Source organism: Zalophus californianus, chromosome 6, assembly GCF_009762305.2.
Source record: "Zalophus californianus isolate mZalCal1 chromosome 6, mZalCal1.pri.v2, whole genome shotgun sequence".
NCBI classification, from domain to species: Eukaryota; Metazoa; Chordata; class Mammalia; order Carnivora; family Otariidae; genus Zalophus; species Zalophus californianus.
This window is the reverse complement of record NC_045600.1, coordinates 117,892,967-117,912,117: the sequence shown is the minus strand read 5'-3', so window position 1 is coordinate 117,912,117 and position 19,151 is coordinate 117,892,967. Positions and strand designations below refer to the sequence as shown.

Genomic DNA, 19,151 nt, shown 5'->3' with positions numbered 1-19,151 from the left:
CATTGGTAAACTTGGCCTTGGCTGGCTGTTCTTGCTGATCTTCTGGGGGCGGGGCCTGTTGCCTTGGTTCCCAAATTGCCCCGCCCTTGTGGGTCTGGGCTAAGTAATCTGCTCAGGTTTGCTCTTGGGAGCTTTTGTTCCCTGTAAGCTTTCCATACAGTTTTGGAGGACCAGAGTGAAAAGGGCCGCCTCCCAATCTCCACCCCGGAGGAGCCGAGGACTCGGGGCCCCGCTCCTCAGTTCCCCTCCCAGAGAAAAGCAGTCAGTCACTCCTGTCTCCCTGGTCTCCGGCCGCTACCCAGTATTTCTATCTCTGGCGCAGGGCCCCGTGTGGAGTCTCCAAACCCAGCAGATCCCTGCAGTGCGCTCTCGTGCCGCTCCTCCCCAGGGAGGAAGGGGAGTCTCCCCGGATCTGCTGCTTTTTGGGTCCCTGCTGGAGGAGCAGTGGCCCGACTGTGCCGCGGATCACGGTTTATGGCAACCGGGAGCTGAGAGCCCACGCCTCGGCTCCGTCTCTGCAGCCGGCTTCCCCTCTCCGATACCTGGGAGCTGTGCCGCACTCAGGCACCCCCAGTCTTTCTGTGACCCCGAGGGTCCTGAGACCACAGTGTCCCAGAGTGAGATCCACCCCCCACCCCCCGCTTAGCTACTGGAGCGACGTCCCTCAGTGGAGCAGATTTCTAAAAGTTCCAAAGTTGTACACCGCTGCGGCTCTCTCACTTGACAGAAGCAGCGGACGGAGGCTCCCTCTCCCGCCGTCTGTCCTCCCAAATATCACCTCGGATTCACTTCTCTGCACATCCTACCTTCCAGAAAGTGGTCACTTCTCTGTTCAGATAGTTGTTGCTATTCCTTTCTTCGATTCTTCGATCTCCTGTTAAGTTCGTAGGTGTTCAGAATGGTTTCATCCCTATCCAGCTGAATTCCTGGGACCAGACGAAATCCAGGTTTCCTACTCCTCCGGCATCTTGCTCCGCCCCCAGTATTTTTATTGTTTTTGTGGGATGGTGATTTATCTGTTCCAAAGTTTTCCTCTGTCTACATTGAGAGCAAACAAAGGCTTTGTGTTTTTCTGTTTGTTTGGTTCCTCCCCTGGTGATCCTTGGTTGCCTTCTGAAATCAGGCTTTGTCTGATCCCGAGCAAAATCTCTTGCCTGAGTGCTGGGAGTTGAGTGGGAAAGGAGGAGTTAATGTCATAGACCTAGACCTTACCCCAAGCCCCTATGTTAGTGTGGCACCTACACACTCAACTGGCCAGAGTACTCCAGTTTGCTGTGGCAGGAATTACAGTCACTCAGATGTTGACAACTGAGCCGGGTTCCTGGAATCTTAATGCTTCTTTAATAGACTTTCAGCCAGGTCTCCAGTTTTTGTCTCTCCTTTACCCCAGCACTTCCAGAAGTACATTGTATCTTCGGAGTGTTCTGTGCTGCAGACTGAGTTACTTTCCCATCTTTGATCATCGTTGATGTGGGATTCAGCTTTCTTGGATGTGTTGTAACAGTTATGAGTTTATCTTCTGCTTTCTGGCTTCCATAATATTGTTGCTATCATCTCCTTTACCCGTTCTTGTTTTTGTATGTTTGCTTCTTTAAGGTCCTATTACTAGGGCGCCTGGGTGGCTCAGTCGTTAAGCGACTGCCTTTGGCTTAGGTCATGAGGATCGAGTCCCACATTGGGCTCCCTGCTCCGCGGGAAGCCGGCTTCTCCCTCTCCCATTCCCCCTGCTTGTGTTCCCTCTCTCGTTGTGTCTTTGTCAAATAAATAAGATCTTAAAAAAAAAAGTCCTATTACTACTTATTTTATTGGCAGAGTTTAAGGAGGGAACAGAATAAATTCATATGACTTTTGTAGCTCAGTTTCCTCATCTTAAAATGCAGATGATAGTATCTGTTATAGGGTGGATGTGATGATTAAATGAGTTAATCAGTGCAAATTGCTGAGAAAAGTGTCTGGGCCATGGTGCTACATAGTTGTTAGCTATTATTATTACTAAGCTGGGTTCAGTTCTTCATATTCAGCCAGAACCCTGACAGTATTTTTGATTCTCTTATTGATTCTCTGTTAACTCCAGTGGTTGTCACTAAATATTTTAAAAGTGTCCTCCTTTTAGGACAAACTTGATTTGTAACTGCTGTTATTTTTTTAGCATCTATAAATTGTTGAATGTTCAAGGTCATCTCATGATTTCCCTCCACTAGTTCCTGATTGTTTCCATTCTTGGAGTTAGAGCATTCCAGTGGGTGGGAAGTAGCAAGATACTCTAGAGTAGGTGGCTGCAAATCAGCCTGATCTCCATTTTCTATTATCTAATTATCATGAGGCCTAAGATACTATGTTAAACATGTTAAGTTTATGAATATGAAGCATAGTGTAATCTCCCAGTATATACATCTAACTAAATTTTTATGAGTGTACTTTTGCTGGGGCAGCAAAAGAAAGCTAGTATTTATTTTAAGGTCACACCTTTTCTCCTTCCTCTCGAGTTAATAATTTGTTTTGGATTCTCAGGGGTTTTTTAGTACTTAACGCATTTGACTAAATACAACTTTTCTTTGCCTCCTCCAGGTTTTGTGGTCTTTGCAACACTTGTGGTCATTGTGTCATTGATACTAATCTTCGTGGTGGGACCTCGCCATGGACAGACAAACATTCTTGTGTACATAACAATCTGCTCTGTAATTGGAGCATTTTCCGTCTCCTGTGTTAAGGGCCTGGGCATTGCTATCAAAGAGCTCTTTGCTGGAAAGCCTGTGCTGCGACATCCCCTGGCCTGGATTCTGCTGCTGAGCCTTATAGTCTGTGTGAGCACACAGATTAATTACCTGAACAGGGCCCTGGATATATTCAATACTTCCATTGTGACTCCAATATATTATGTATTCTTTACAACATCAGTTTTAACTTGTTCAGCTATTCTTTTTAAGGAGTGGCAAGATATGCCTGTTGATGATGTCATTGGTACTTTGAGTGGCTTCTTTACAATCATTGTGGGAATATTCTTGTTGCATGCCTTTAAAGATGTCAGCTTTAGTCTAGCAAGTCTCCCTGTGTCTTTTCGAAAAGACGAAAAAGCAATGAATGGCAATCTCTCTAACATGTATGAAGTTCTTAATAATAATGAAGAAAGCTTAACCTGTGGAATTGAACAACACAGTGGCGAAAATATCTCCCGAAGAAATGGGAATCTCACAGCTTTTTAAGAAAAATGTAATTAAAAGGTTAATCTATAATTGTGTTATAAAGTGAACTTTAATATCAGAATGTGTCTGAAAAAGCATTGTTCTCAAAAAAAAAAAATGTTCTCTAGAGACAATCTTTTTTAAAGTTTCACTGATTTGGACCAAGAAATTACTTTTCTTATATTTACATGATGGTAGCTCACTAAAATGACCTCAGTACCTGGCCAATTTCTATTAACATTGTATTATTATAGAGGTATTTTAAATTTTTCCTTCACCGAAATCTAAATGCACTGACAGTTTTAAGTCTATTGAAAATGCTTTATTTTTTCATTGGTGATGAAAATCTGAAATGTACATTTGTCATCCCCACTCCATCAATCCCTGACCATTTGAAGGCTTTTTGATTTAAAAAGGAACAAAATTTTCCTAATACATTATCCTGTGATTTACCTTAATTATAAAAATGACTTCTGTTTGATGAATTATTATTTTAATTTTGAGATGTTAAAGAGAATCGTAAGTTATAAAATGAAGAAAAACTCAACTTACCAAACAAAAAAGGGTAGGAAGCTGCGTGATGGGAGATGTTTCTCACACTGACTTTTCACCACACATTTGATGGTCTTTGTATTCCTTGATGGCATCTTGCTAAACCAGCTCATCTGCGTCTGTCAGGCTGCAGCCTGACTGGTTTTATTCTTCACTTACTCTGATCCCTTGATACCTGGAATCTTGATTTACCATTTTACATCAGCTCTTGTACTTTTCAGTATATTTTCATAATGAGTTACATTGTCATCTAGATCTAATAACTCTGGGAAATAAAGTCCAAAGACTTCTTAAATTTAGCTCATGTTATAATAAAAAGACAAATTGGAAGTTCTTTTCAAGTCTGAATGCTTAGAACAAACATGATGTTTGTAAAATATGGTTTCTTTGTACCCAGTATCTTATTTTGCTTTAGAGTTTGTTCAGATCACGGTGTATTTTCGTCTAAAAATGTCCATGAAAAGACGTTTATGGAAAATATCAAATGTATGCAAAAAAGGTAGACTAGTATAATGAACTCCATCCAGCTTCAGAACCAATCATCATAGCAATTAACTGGGCTTTTAAAAAGACCATTTCCACCTGGGTAGTAGGAAGAACATGGGCTTGTTCCCACTGTGCTGCTCCTGTCCAAGGTCACACAGCTTGACCCCTACTGTGTAACCAGTCACCACTGGTGCCTCACTGTCCTTGCCTGAGGGTTGCTGGAGCCTCACTGCGGTGGTGGCACCAACGTCCCACCACACAGCTATTGGCTTTATCAGGGCAAAATTTCATGAAATAAATTCCCTTTCCCCATTTTTTTTTTTTTTTTGAATCCTCTAAGGAGGCTTTGTAGACTTTTTTTTTTTCCAATTGCCTCCCCCATGTAATCTTAATGTCACAGATACACTGTTTATGTACTATATACCTGTACACCTAACAACCAGTTTTCACCCCCGTGGGTGTGATACGGCACTCAGAATGCATAGATTAATAAATTCTTAATTCAACATCTTATTGCACTTGAAATTGTACATAAATGTTTACATATTATTTGGTTTATAATGGACTCTTAAAGAACTTAGTAATATGAATTACTTAAATTTAGCCATTAATCATTAATTCCTCATAGTCTATACTCCAGTATAGGGTGAGCAGATACTACCCTCAGTCTGTGGCAGAATGCTGGCCCCAGGGTTATTCACATTACCAAAAGCAACATTTTTAGGTAACTTTTGGTAAAGAACAGTTCTATTTCATATTAAGTCAAGGTTAAAGAGTACAATGGAATAGTTCACAGACTTTATTTTCAGTAGCATGTATGATGCTGCTGGATTTTAGTGTTCTGTTTCCAAAGCCATATGGTAGTTACTCCCTATTAAGATCTTGTCCCTTCTTGGAAGGCTGCAGGTGGCCTAGACTCAGATCTCCTGGGCCAGGTCTGTACAGGTAAGTAAAATACCTTGCCCAAACCAGGGCATAGGTCACAACACCAAATGAATAAACACAAATAAGTTTTATTAGTTTTATTTCTGTAACCTTTAAATCCTACCTTACAAATTAGATTCTGTCACAACTGGATTTAGTAGAAGCAGAGGAATCAAGTTCACTATTTTCTGAAACATTGACACAAAAAAGGGAAGGGAACAATGACTTAGAAAAGGTTACTCATAAAAGACCATCAGAAAAATCCCTACACAAAAGCTAAATAATCATTAATTCTAATTGGTAGTGCATTTTATTACAATGAGCTGGTATTAAGTTTCTTAAGTCCATAAATCTTTCCCCACATATACTGATCCTTTGCTAAGGAATAAATGGATGAACTCAGCAGCACTTTGACACAGCTAGGAACATTCCATAGAAAAATGGAAAATAATTCTGTAAGAACATGATGGCAACAATAAGCAGCCAATATTCTCAGACTTTCTAATTACCAAAAGCATATACAATTTTAGTCTAGAAAAATAAGTCAATTTTATAAAATTAAGCTTTTAAATTGAAAAGTACCCCCTTTAACACACACAGAGATACTGATTAAAAAGTCCCTAAAAATCTTGCTAAGTCGTTATGGAAAGAAAAACATGCCCTTATAGTTATTAAATACAGTCAGTACTGGGACTCTTCAAAAATATGATACACATGTCCTCAGCTGCTGGCCAGAGACTGGTGGATAGGAGGCTGAAAGCAGCGAACATGCTCCACGGGGGTGCTTTCTCCATCGCCAGACTTCAAGTACTTGTCCAAGATTGTAATTATCTCATCATTTAGAATCTGGAACTTGCGAATTCTCTCCACCATCTTCTTCAATGGCTGCAACAGTTAAAATTAGGATGTCTTACTATTAAAACATGTATATTTAGTCATGTTTCAAAATGGCAGGATTTTCACATTTTCTCATAAAAATTACAGCAAACTACTAGCACACATATCTCTTTAATATACCTATTGGAACAATGAATATATTTTGCATTTAAACACATCTCTCTATTGGGTCTCATGCTACTGACTATAGGTTTACCTGTTATAGACCTACTATTCATTCAACACACAGGTATTAAGAAGTTGCTGTGTATTAAAAACTGGGAATGTAAAGATGAAAATAATATGGTCAGTGGGGAAAGACCAGTAATCCAAATCTTAGATTCCAGTTCTTGTGGACAGCATACTTTGATAGACTGTGCTGGTACAACAGAACTGGATAAAGAACACACTCATGTGCACACACATACACAGGAAGACACTTTAAAAAGCATTGCAGGTTTTGTCTATGCAGGAGGTAAAGCAGAAGCCAGGACTTCCTAAGGGACAGATGGCACCAGCAGCAGTGGGATGAGATGTCCTGGGCAACAAGCGGGACTACACCTAGAAACTCCCAATAAAGCCAGGACCCTCTAAGGTGACCCCAATTTGGTAACAGTCCGTGGAGACGAGAAGGAAAAATCTTGGGAGAAAAGCAATCCTTGGGGTGCCTGGGTGGCGAAGTTGGTGGAGCGTCCAACTCTTGGTTTCAGCTCAGGTCGTGATCCTCAGGGTCATGAGATCGAGCCCCACATCAGGCTCGACGCTTAGCATGGAATCTCCCTGAATTTCCCTCTCCCTCAAATAAATAAATAAATCTTTAAAAAAGAAAAGAAAAGCAATCTAAATTAAGTTCAATTGGACAAGAGCTGGCAAATAAACCCAACACAAAATATTTCAGTTTCAGATAACCTTTGAGGCTTCAGACACTAGAATTACAAGTTATACTCCTATTATTCAAAACTAAAAACAGTAGATTAGAGTGGAAGTGAATTAGTTAACAGAATAATACAGTATTCCGGGAACAGCCCAGAGAGACAAGAAAATGAAGACATGGGAGGTGGAGTGGCTCCTTGAAGACATCCACGCCCCAATCCCCAGAACCTATGAACATGTTACCTTCCACGGCAAAAGAGACTTGAAAATGTAGTTAAGATTATAGACTTCAAAACAGGGAAAGTACCCTGGATTTTCCAGGTGAACCCAATCTAATCATATGCAAAAAGACCTTTCTCCAGGTGGAGGCAGGAGATATGGCAGAAAGGAAAGTTAAAAGACTGGATGCATGGGCGGGACTTGAGATGTGAGTTAATGGCCAGCAAGGAAATGGGGACCTTAGTCCTCCAACTGCAAGGGACTGTGTCCAGCAGATTCATCTCTAGAGGCTCCAGAAAGGAACATAGCCCTACAGATACACTAATTTTGGCCTTGAGATGATAAAGGACCCAGTTGAGTCATGCTGTACCCAGATTTCTGACCTACAGAACTGAGAGAATGGGTATCGTTTTAAACCACTAAATCTCTGGCAATCTGTTGTGGATTAGGAAACTAATTAGAAAACTAACAGGATGAGGGATATGGGAACCAGAAGAACGTCTAACAAGTATGTAATTGTAGTCCTAAAAGAAAGAGAGGATGGAAAAAAAAGACTTAAATATTTGAAAAGATAATGGCTGAGTATTTTCTAGAATTCAATTATAAAGAATCCATAAAATGACAAAGGGAAAAAGATCTTAAAGGCACCAAAATAAGCAAACAAACCAACAAATCAAACAAAACAAACCACACACACTTTGGCCACAAAAAAAGCCAGAAGACTGAATAGTATGCCAATAATCTGAAAATGCAGATCCTATAAGGCTGTATAATATGAAGCAGATCTAAGTACCCTAAAAAGAGAAAGAACATGGAACAGTTAGTACTTTAACTGCCTGACTGCTTTATCAAGTATAGATTCATTTTGGAAATGAAAAGAAAGCTTCAGCTGGTGTCACCTTATGTACTGGGATGAAAAGCATTCCCCAAAAAAGGACTTTTAGTAAGTACAAAGTATGATTATTTTGTGAAACTTCCACATATGGTGGAAGATTCACTTCCACATACCACGTTTTTGATAATCTCATCTTTGCCATCATGTTTCTGGACTTTAAGTAGATGGTAGCAGAAATCCAGGACTGCGAAGCGCCGCTGTTGCCCAAGAAGTACAATGATCATACAGCCAGCCCAGTGGAGCCCGTCGCCAAAGCACTGCCTAAAAACAAGAAGCAGCAAGTACAATGGGCAATCAACAAAAAATTATAAAGTCTTTTATAAGTCTGTGTCCAGACGTCAATGACCAAGAAATCTACTTGAAACAAGCCAGGAAGGGAATGCTGAGCAGCAGGAGATGTGTCCTTCTTTTTGGTAAACATCTCTTTTGGGTTCCTCTGGCACACTGCTTCTTAACCTTTTAGATCATGGACTCTTCAAGAAGGATGACTTTGGGAAGCTGTGGACAACCCCCCTGAAAAACCCATACCGAACTTGCCTAAGTTTCCATGGGTTCAGAGAACACCTAAAAACTTCACCCTGAGTCACCTCCTGAGCATTAAGTAAGAACATCCACTTAAATGGCTTCAAAGCAGCTCAGCAAACTTCTAGTCAATTTCCAGAGGAATGCAGTCTTCTCTGTTAGCCTGCTCCCACTTCCCCATCCACTGAGCACATACTTACTCGACTGTAAACTCGTGTGTTCCCACAGGAATACAATAGACAAATTGCATGGCACTCCACAGTCTGTGAAACTCAACGCACTCATCCACATGCATGACTCCATTGCTGGGGAGAGGCCCACGCCAGATAGGGTCATCCAGAAAGGTCCGGATCCGAGTCAGGATAACTTCAAACATAGACAGGCCACAGCAGAGACGCTCCTTTGTCAGCAAGTCCCCCTCTCTTGCTATTGCAATTTGCTGCAGAAAGGATAGAACGTTATGAGCCAGGGCAGGAGGGCAGTGGACTGCTGAAACCAAACTACCCAGATTTGTTTCTGACTTACTGGAAAACTATCTTGATTTGCAGAAGAGGATTTTTAGAAATAAGCACTAACAACATAAATATGTCAGCTATTACATATAGGTCTTCATAGATTAAAAATATATTTCAGTCAAGGAGAACTGTCTAGTATAGCTATTCTTAACTGGGAGTGATTTTGCCTCCAGGGGACACATGGCAAATTTTTGGTTGTCAAAGCTTGGGCTTAGGTGAGTGGCATCTAGTTGGTAGAGGTGAGGGGATACTGTGTTTTTTCAAAATTTTTTAATTTTTTTTTTAAAGATTTTGTTTATTTGACAGAGAGAGACACAGCAAGAGGGAACACAAGCAGGGAGAGGGAGAAGCAGACTTCCCGCAGAGCAGGGAGCCCGACACGGGGCTCGATCCCAGGACCCTGGGATCATGACCTGAGCCGAAGGCAGACGCTTAACAACTGAGCCACCCAGGGGCCCCAATTTTTTCTTAAATTTTAATTCCAGTATAGTTAACATACAGTGTTATATTAGTTTCAGGTGTACAATACAGTGATCCAAAAATTCCATATATTACTCAGTGTTCATCAAGAAAAGTGTACTCTTAATACCTTTTTTAAAAATACTTTTCACCTATTTCACCCATCACCCCATCCAGCTCCCCTCTAGTAACCATCCATTTGTTCTCTGTAGTTAGAGTCTGTTTTTTGATTTGTCTATTTTTTTTTTTGTTCCTTTAATTCCACATATGAGTGAAATCATATGGTATTTGTCTTTCTCTGGCTTATTTCACTTAGCATTATACTCTTTAGCTCCAATCCATATTTTTGCAAATGGCAAGATTTCATTTTTTATGACTGAATAATATTCTATTGTGTGTGCATGTGTGTACACACACATATATATACACACATTTCTTTATCCATTCATCAGTGGACATGTGGGCTGTTTCCATAATCTACCTTTATAAATAATTTTGCAATAAACACAGGGGTGCATATAACCTTTCAAATTAGTGTTTTGTGTTCTTTGGGTAAATATCCAGTAGTACGATTACTGTAGCATATGGTAATTCTATTTTTAACTTATTGAGGAACCTCCATACTGTTTTCTAGAGTGGATCCACTGGTATGCATCCCCACCAACAGTGCACAAGTGTTCCTTTCCCTCGACATCCTCAGGGACACATTTCTTGTGTTTGGGCTTTTATTCTGGCAGGTGTGAGGTGACATCTGACTGTAGTTTTGATTTGCATTTCCCTGATGATGAATGATGTTGAACATTTTTCATGTGTCTATAGGCTATCTGGAGAAATGTCTGTTCATGTCTTCTGCCCATTTTTAATTGGATTGTTTTTTGGTGTTGAGTTGTATAAGTTATATATGTTGGATACTAACTCTTTATCAGATGTCACTTGCAAATATCTCCTCCAATTCAACAGGTTGTCTTTTGGTTTTGTTGGTTGTATCCTCTGTTATATGGAAGCTTTTACTTTGATTACGTCCCAACAGATAATTGTTTTGTTTTCCTTGCTTCAAGAGACATATCTAGAAATATGCTGTTATGGCCAACATCAGAGAAATTACTGTGTTCTCTTCTAGGATTTTTATGGATGTTAGTCTCATGCTGAGGTCTCTACATTTGCATGTAGTTGTCAAGTTTTCCCAACACCATTTGTTGAAGAGACTTTTTCCCATTTCATATTCTTTCCTCCTTTGTCAAAGATTAATTAACCATATAATTGTGGGACTGCTTCTGGTCTTTCTATTCTGTTCCACTGACCACCATTTTTGTCCCAGTAACATACTGTTTTGATTAGTACAGCTTTGCAGCATAACTTGTAATCTAGAATTGTGACACCTCCAACTTGGTTTTACTTTCTCAAGATTGCTTTGGCTACTTGGGGTTTTTTGTGGTTCCATACAAATTTTAGGCCTGTTTGTTCTAGTTCTGTGAAAAATGCTCTTGGTAATTTGACAGGGATTGCATTAAATCTGTAGATTGCTTTGGGTAATATGGATATTTAACAATATTTATTCTCCCAATCCATGAGCATGAAATATCTATCCATTTGGTTGTATCATCTTCAATTTCTTTTAGCAGTATTTTACGTTTTCAGAGTACAGGTCTTTCATCTCCTTAGTTAAATTTACTACTAGATTTCTTACTATTTTTGGTACAACTGTAAATGGGACTGTTGTCTAAATTTCTCTTTCTGCCACTTCATTAGTGTACAGAATGCAATGGATTTCTGTACATTGATTTTGTATCCTGGGACTATACTGAATTCATTTATCAGTTCTAGTAGGTTTTTGGTGGGGTCTTTAGGGTTTTGTATATATAGTTATCATGTCATCTGCAAATAGTGAAAGTTTTACTTCTTCCTTACCAATCTGGATGCCCTTTATTTCTTTTTGCTGTCTGAGTGCTGTGGCTACGACTGCCAGTAATTATGTTAATAAAAGTGATGAGAGTGGAGATCCTGTCTTATTCCCGACCTTAGGGGAAAAGCTCTGTTTTTTACCATTGAGTATGATGTTCACTGTGGGTTTTTCATATAAGGCCTGTATTATGTTGAGGTATGTTCCCTCTAAACCTACCTTGTTGAAGGTTTTTATCATGAATGGATATTGTACTTTATCAAATCCTTTTCTGCATCTATTGAAAGAATCATTTTTTTTCTTTTTTTTCTTTTTTTGAGAGGGAGAGAGGGGGGCAGGGAGGGGCAGAGGGAGAAGGAGAGAGAATTTTAAGCTGGGCACAGAGCGTGACATGGGGCTTGATCTCACAACCCTAAGATCATGACCTGATCCGAAATCAAGAGTTGGATGCTTAACGGACTAAGCCACCCAAGGTGCCCCAATGATCATACGGTTTTTATCCTTTCTCTTATCAATGTATCACATTGATTATCTCTGGATAGTGAACCAACCTTGCATCCCAAGAATGAATCCCACCTGATTGTGAATGACTTCTAATGTATTTGTTGGATTTGGTTTGCTAGTATTTTGTTGAGGACTTTTGCATCTATGTTCATCAGAGATATTGGCCTATAGTTCCCTTTTTTTGTGGTGTCTTTATCTAGTTTTGGTATCAGGTTGATGTTAGCCTATGGGATAAATTTGGAAGTTTTCTTTCTTTTTCTAGTTCTTGAAATAGTTTCAGAAGAATAGATATTAACTCTTCTTTAAATGTTTCTTAAAATTTACCTGTGAAGCTGTCTGTTCCGGGACTTTTGTTTGTTGGGTTTTTTGATTACTGATTCAATTTCATTGCTGGTAACTGTTCAAATTTTCTATTTCTTCCTGCTTCAGGTTTGGGAAGTTAAATGTTTCTAGGAATTTATTTATTTGGTTGTCCACTTTGTTGGCATATAATTTTTCATAATATTCTCTTATAATTTTATTTCTGTGATGTTGGTTGTGATTTCTCCTCTTTTTTTATTTGACAGAGAGAGACACAGCGAGACAGGGAACACAAACAGGGGGGAGTGGGAGAGGAAGCAGCAGGCTTCCCACCGAGCGGGGAGCCCGATGCGGGGCTCAATCCCAGGACCCTGGTATCATGACCCAAGCCGAAGGCAGACGCTTAATGACTGAGCCACCCAGGTGCCTCTCTCCTCTCTCATTTCTGCTTTTTGAGTCTTCCCTCTCTTCTTTTTTAAAATGAGTCAGGCTAAAGGTTTATCAATTTTGTTGATTTTTTCCAAGAATGAGCTCCTGGTTTCACTGATCTATTCCATTATATCTTTTTTAGGTTCTATCTCATTTATTTCTCTTCTCATATTCATTATTTCCTTCCTTCTGCTGGTTTCTGGGTTTTGTTAGCTGTTCTTCCTAGCTCCTTTAGATGTAAGGTTAGGTTGTTTGAGACTGTTTTTGCTTCTTGAGGTAAGCCTACATTGCTATAAACGTCCCTCTTATAACCACTTTTGTTGCGTCCTGAAGACTTTGAACAACTTGTGTTTTCATTTTCATTTGTTACCATGTAATTTTTTAGTTCCTTTCTGATTTCTTGGTTGACCCATTTATTGTTTAGTAGCATGTTATTTGTGGTCTTTCCAGATTTTCTCCTGTGGTTGACTTCTAGTTTCATAGTGTTGTGGTCAGAAAAGATGTATGGCATAACTTCCATCTTATATAATTTGTTGAGACTTGTTTTGTGGGCTAATATGTGATCTATTCTGGAGAATGTTCTGTGTGCACTTGAAAAGAATGTGTATCCTGCTGTTTTAGGATGGATGTTCTGAATATATGTTGAATACATCTGATCTAGTGCGTTATTCAAAGCCACTGTTTCCTTGTTGATTTTCTGTTTGGATGATATCCATTGATGTAAGTGGGGTGTTAAAGTTCCCTACTATTATTGTATTACTGCCACCTACTTTATGTTTGTTATTGACTGCTTTATGTATTTAGGTGCTTTCATGTTGGATGCAAAATTATTTACAATTGTTTTATCTTCCTGTTCTTCTCTTTATGATTATACAGTGTCCTTCTTTGTATCTTGTTATAGTCTTTGTTGTAAAGTCTGTTTTGTCCAATGTAAGTACTGCTACCCTGGCTTACCTTCACACCCATTTGCATGATAACTGTTTCTCCATCCCCTCACTTTCAATCTGCAGGTGTCTTTAGGTCTGAAATGAGTCTCTTGTAGGCAGCATATAGATGGGTCTTGTTTTTTTTATCTATTCCGTCACCCTATGTCTTTTGATTGGCGCATTTATACATTTACATTCAAAATAATTATTGATAGATATGTATTTATTGCCAATTTGTTACCTGTTTTGTGGTTGTTTTTGTAGTTTATCTCTGTACTTTTCTTCTCTTGCTCTCGTCTCTCAGAGTTTGCTGGCTATACTTTGATTCATTTCTCTTTATTTTTTGCCTGTTACTGGTTTTTGATTTGTGGTTACCATCAGGCTTGTATTTAACATCTTCTGCATATAGCAGTCTATATTAAGTTGATGGTAGCTTAAGTCTGAAAGCATTCTTTACTCCTCTCCCCCAACATTTTAGGTATATGGTATCACATTTGACATCCTTTTATTTTGTAAGTTCCTTGACTTTTACAGATATGTTTATTTTTATTGCTTTTGCACGTCCTATTTTTCTTGGTCTTACTTATGGTTTTTCCTTTCCACTCAAAGAGTCCCCTTTAGCATTTCTTGTAGGGCTGGTTTAGTGGTCATAAATTCCCTAAACTTGTGTTTGTGTGAGAAACTTTTTACCTCTCCTTCTATTCCGAATGATAGCCTTACTGGCTAGGGTATTCTTGGCTGATTTTTTCCTTCCAGCATGTTGAATCTATAGATCATGCCACTCCTTTCTGGTCTGCATAGTTTCTGCTGAAGAATCTGATAGCTTAATTTGGTTTCCCTTGTACATAACAATTTTCTCTTTCTGCTTTTAAAATTCTCTATCACTACTTTTTGCCATTTTAATTACTATGTGTCTTGGTGTGGACCTCCTTGGGTTGATTTTGTTGGTGGCTCTGTGTGCCTCCTGAATTTGGACTTCTGTTTCCTTCCCCAGATTTGGGCAGTTTTCATCTATTATTTCCTCAAATAAATTTTCTGCCCCTTTTCTCTCCCTTCTTCTTTGGGATCCCTATAATACAAATGTTGTTACACTTGATCTAGTTGCTGAGTTCCCTACATCTACTCTCATTTTGCATAACTTTATTTTTCTCACCTGCTCAGCTTGACTACTTTCTATTACTCTGTCCTCCAGGTCACTGATTCGTTCTTCCACTTCTTCTAGCCTACTATTTATTCCAGCTAGTGTATTTTTAATTTTATTTATTGTGTTCTTCATCTCTGATTGATTCTTTTTGTTGTTGTTGTTAAGGGCCTCACTGATGTCTTCCACTCTTTTTTTTAAACCCAATGAGTATCTTTATAAGGTTACTCTAAATTTTCTATCAGGCATATTACTGATCTCCATTTGCTTAGGTCTCTTGTGGATTTTTTTTACTGTTCTTTCATTTGGGACATATTCCTCTCCTCATTTTCTTTAACTCTCTGTGTCTGTTTCTATGTGCTAGGAAATTCAGCTATGTCTCCTGCTCTTGAAAGTAGTGGCCTTATGAAGACCCTGCCATGCGGTGTCCCCTATTCACCAGAACCTGGCACTTCAGGGGTGTCTCCTATATGTGCTGTGTATGTCCTGCTGTTGTGGCTGAGCTGCTTTTTTCTTCAGTCTAGTTGTCTTCAGTGGCTCTCTTTGCCTGTTGTGGGGAGTGCTTGGTCCCTGTGGTGTTAGTGGGCCAGTCTTGTGCCACCTACGGCTTGAGTTGAGTCAGACTAGGCATTTGCCAGAGATGCAGTAGCACCAAACTAAAGTGTGCTTTCCCTGTGTTGTCCCCTGAGCTTTTGTTGGTGGGCAGGGCTTGCAGGCAGACCAGTTGTCTGCCCCCAGCCCACTGCTGGGTCCTCTGTCTGCCTGGTGTGTGTGGTTATCTGTCCCTCTCTCTAGGGTAAGAGTCACTTGGAAGTGGTGCTGGCCCCTGTCGAGGTGTTTGCACACTGCCAGTCTATGGCACCGCCCTAGATGAGCTCCGGCCAAGACTGTACTGGGGGGCAGAGCTGCAATGGTGAGGAGTGGAGGACCATGGTACGGTGGTGTTAGCAAGGTTCGTGAAGCACCAGTCCTCAGCAGGAGGGCTCCTGCTGTGCCAGGAGGGAGGCAGACCTGTCTGGAGGGTGCAGATCTGCGGCAGCACAGCACAGGGGGAAGGGGCAGCAGTGACAGCAAGTCAGGTAGTGTCAGCATGGTGCTGGTTACCGCAGGTGGCCATGTGTTTATGCTGGGGGCAGGGGATGGAAATGGTACCTGTTCCTTTGTTCCTGGCGAAGTCTCTCAGGAATCTCTCTGTTTCACCAGGACACACTCTGAGGTGAGTAAACTACTCTCCCTTTCATTTGCCCCAGGTGTTTTTCAAACTGCTGCTTCTATGCTGTATCTCCACGAGGCTGCTGTACCAGAGACACTGCTAAACATCCTACAATTCACAGGACAATCTCCACAATAAAAAATTATCTGGTCCAAACTGGGGACAGTGCTGCAACTGAGAAACCCTGATCTAGCTTAAGTTGATATAAAATCATGCAACTGTACCCTGACGCCTTGCCTCCTGTATGAGACTCCCACTTTCTTCTGTTATTAAAAAACTATGAAAAAAGTCTTCTTCATGAAAAGATAGACAAGAAAAACAAGTAACATTTACTGTGTATGTCTTATGTGCTAGGTAATGTCCTAGGCCCTTTGCACATGTTAACTCATTCAGACTTCCCAACCACCCTGTGACAAGGTCCTGTTATGAACCCCACTGGAGACACTGAGGCTTGAGAAGGCCCATCCAACTTCATGATGACTTCAGGGTGGGTCACCCAGAGCCTGTATTCTGAAGCCCCAGCCCCAGGCCTGATGTGGATACCAAGCTTGCAACAGTGACAGCTGTCACAGTATGCATTACCTGAGGGGTCCCCAGTCTTTCAATCAGAGGGACAAGATGCAGCGGGGCATACTTTGATTCTAGTCTTTTCATTTTGGCATCAAGTCTCTCGCCCTCTGCAGTGGAAAAAATATTTTAATTTCTGATCCTCTGCATGAAAAACGATTGCTGAAGTTTAATTTTGTCAAAGAAACAAATGAAAGATTTCTTAACATTATACATACAGATTCTCTCTGAACATTACAGAACTGGCTTATTTGATATATTAATTCAAAATGACAGAACTGATTTTCTGCTCAATATTCATTTTTTAAAACACAAAATTCCAAATGTAATCAAAATCAGAGAATAGTACAAAACCCTCTGTACCCATCTGCTGCATGAGTATCAACTCATGACACTTTTGTTTCATAGACACTCAACATCTATGAATAGCATAGGAGCTATATTGAAGCACATCCAATACACATCATTTCAGCCTTTAATACTTCAATTATTCAATATTTATCTAACCATGTTACATTACCAATTACCTCCAGTTATGACTGAACAGGCACCAAACTCAAACAAAACTGGCACTAAGTTCTCTGGTCACAAGGACCAAGTGTCACCACTGCCAAGGGCAGTCTGGACTCCCTGGTAAGAGACACATAGACTCACCTTTCACGTGGACTCTCGGCAAGATGTTCTGAAATGGGGCTGCATGCAACAGGTCACACACTTCTTCTAAAGACTAGAGCAAAAGAAGATTGCATTAGGACATTTACCTCACCACAGAGACAGAGACAGAGAAGTCGTGCTGAAAACAAGATCTATCTTTGCCATTTAGTGTAAAACAAATACTCTAAGCAGCACTGTGCAGTAGAACTCTCTGGGATGATGGAAATGTTCTCTGTGCTATACACTGACATAGTTACCAGCCACATACAGCTAGTACACCTGAATAACTAAATTTAAATTGTATTTACTTTTAATTAATTTAAATACAGACATGAGTAAAAACCAGCATTGAATATTGAAAACAATGGCCTTTGTTTTCCAGGATTTACCAGCCTGGTAGCCCTAATCTGCTAATTTGCTACCAGCCTCTTAAGAAGTTTGTAACTTAGTTATAACACAGTTTATAACAAGACACTACTACATAGACAGGAGGAAGGGTAATTCCTCTGTGAACAGCATTAGAAGCAGAAGGAAAGGCAGCATCACTCTTGTACACAAACGAAGTTCTGAGCAGTCACTCTGAACCTGCTTTTGGATCACAACACCTCTAAAGACGTAATAAAAACCCTACAGAAGACCCATTCTCCAGAATATTGAAGTGTAGAGTGAAAGTTTACCTCTGATATCACAGGGGTTGCAGAACTCCTAAAAACTTACCACAAACCCAAAGGTGGTTAAGAACAGGGCATTTTCCAGACTCTGAGGGCTCTTAAACTGTAGAAAAGGGCCCTGAAGATTGGTGTGTTCACTGTGGGGCAGGCAGAAGATGCAAATGAGCTCTCTCATGCCTCCTACTCTACACCCATCTTGAAATCTTATAATTCCCCAGTAATAAAACAAATTTCTAAACAAAGAAACTGTTTTCAGAAAGCCAAGACGTTTATCAACTGATGATATTTTTCCTTCTGAGAATCTCCCCAGATGATGGCAAAGCGAAGACCAAGAGGAGGAAGAGACTTTCTGTCCTTGTGAAGTGAGGGTCCTACTGTCACATAACACAAATCTAGTGCAGTGGCCAGTCAGCTGCCGCCTGCTCCCCCAGGATACTCCAGAGGGAGGCTGACCCCTCCACACCCCGTCTTCCGTTCCTGAGGCCCAGCAGCAAAGCATGAGCTCCTCATGCAGAATATATGTAGTAGAAGCCACCTCTGGGCCAGGGTACCCAACACCTGTTCCCCTGGGCCTTCTACTCTAGGTGAAGATGATGTTGACGGGGAGAGAGGAACAAACTAAAAAAAGGGACAGGGTCAGATGATGATTGTGTGCTATGCAAACACATAAAAGACGGTGATGTCAATGGAATACTATGCAACTACAAAAAGGATAAGAAATGTCCCTACTTCTAATGTAGAATGAGCTCCAGCATATATTTACTGTTGAGTGAAAAAAGCAACATGGAGAGGAGTGAATGGCCCGCCTGCACCAACAGAGTGTAGGGGGGCAGCTGGAAGGTGACTGACTGCAAGAAAGTGGTCAGGCCAATGGATGGCAGATGGGAGACTTGGTTAAGGGATGAGAGCTGCCAAGTAGGAATGCTGGGGACAGAGCCACACACGCGAGCTCTGTAGGCAGTAAGGAGCCTGCAGGCCAGCAAAACTATCCAAGGAGGGTGGCTCATCCGGCTGTGATGCTTCCAGGTGCTACTACCAATGGCCTCAAATTTTTGCCACCAAACCAAACCAGAAAAACTGAGAATAGCTGTAAAAACCAGCATTTAAAACAAACAAGCAATTGACACTATTCTAAAATAAAAAGTTTATTAAACACAAACAACCATAAACTAAAACAAAACAAACGAACAAACAAAAACCCCAACTACATTATCAAACTTTCCAGGCTAGAATTTTTTGGGTTTTTAAAAATTTTTTATTTAGGGGCGTCTGGGTGGCTCAGTCGGTTAAGCATATACCCTTGGCTCAGGTCATGATCCCAGGGTCCTGGGACTGAGCCCCGC

General features: G+C 40.5%; 2 protein-coding genes across 5 annotated transcripts in view; one reads left to right on the top strand and one right to left on the bottom strand.

Moving 5' to 3' along the window:
• Positions 1–3,261, top strand: part of NIPA2 (NIPA magnesium transporter 2) — a 31,114-nt gene extending 27,853 nt beyond the window's left edge. For all 3 annotated transcript variants that reach the window (XM_027571137.1, XM_027571134.2, XM_027571135.2), the window contains one exon: positions 2,569–3,261. In XM_027571137.1, coding sequence (XP_027426938.1) covers positions 2,569–3,203 — 635 coding nt within the window. In that variant the 3' untranslated portion in view covers positions 3,204–3,261. The remainder of the gene's footprint in view (positions 1–2,568) is intronic.
• A 1,952-nt stretch (positions 3,262–5,213) lies between these two features.
• The window catches only part of CYFIP1 (cytoplasmic FMR1 interacting protein 1), a 118,391-nt gene continuing 104,453 nt past the window's right edge, over positions 5,214–19,151 (bottom strand). For both annotated transcript variants that reach the window (XM_027570645.1, XM_027570643.1), the window contains exons 27-31: positions 17,138–17,210; positions 16,499–16,593; positions 8,730–8,968; positions 8,121–8,268; positions 5,214–6,029 (exon numbers count right to left, since the gene is read on the bottom strand). In XM_027570645.1, the coding sequence (XP_027426446.1) occupies positions 5,865–6,029; positions 8,121–8,268; positions 8,730–8,968; positions 16,499–16,593; positions 17,138–17,210 (720 nt within the window). In that variant the 3' untranslated portion in view covers positions 5,214–5,864. The remainder of the gene's footprint in view (positions 6,030–8,120; positions 8,269–8,729; positions 8,969–16,498; positions 16,594–17,137; positions 17,211–19,151) is intronic.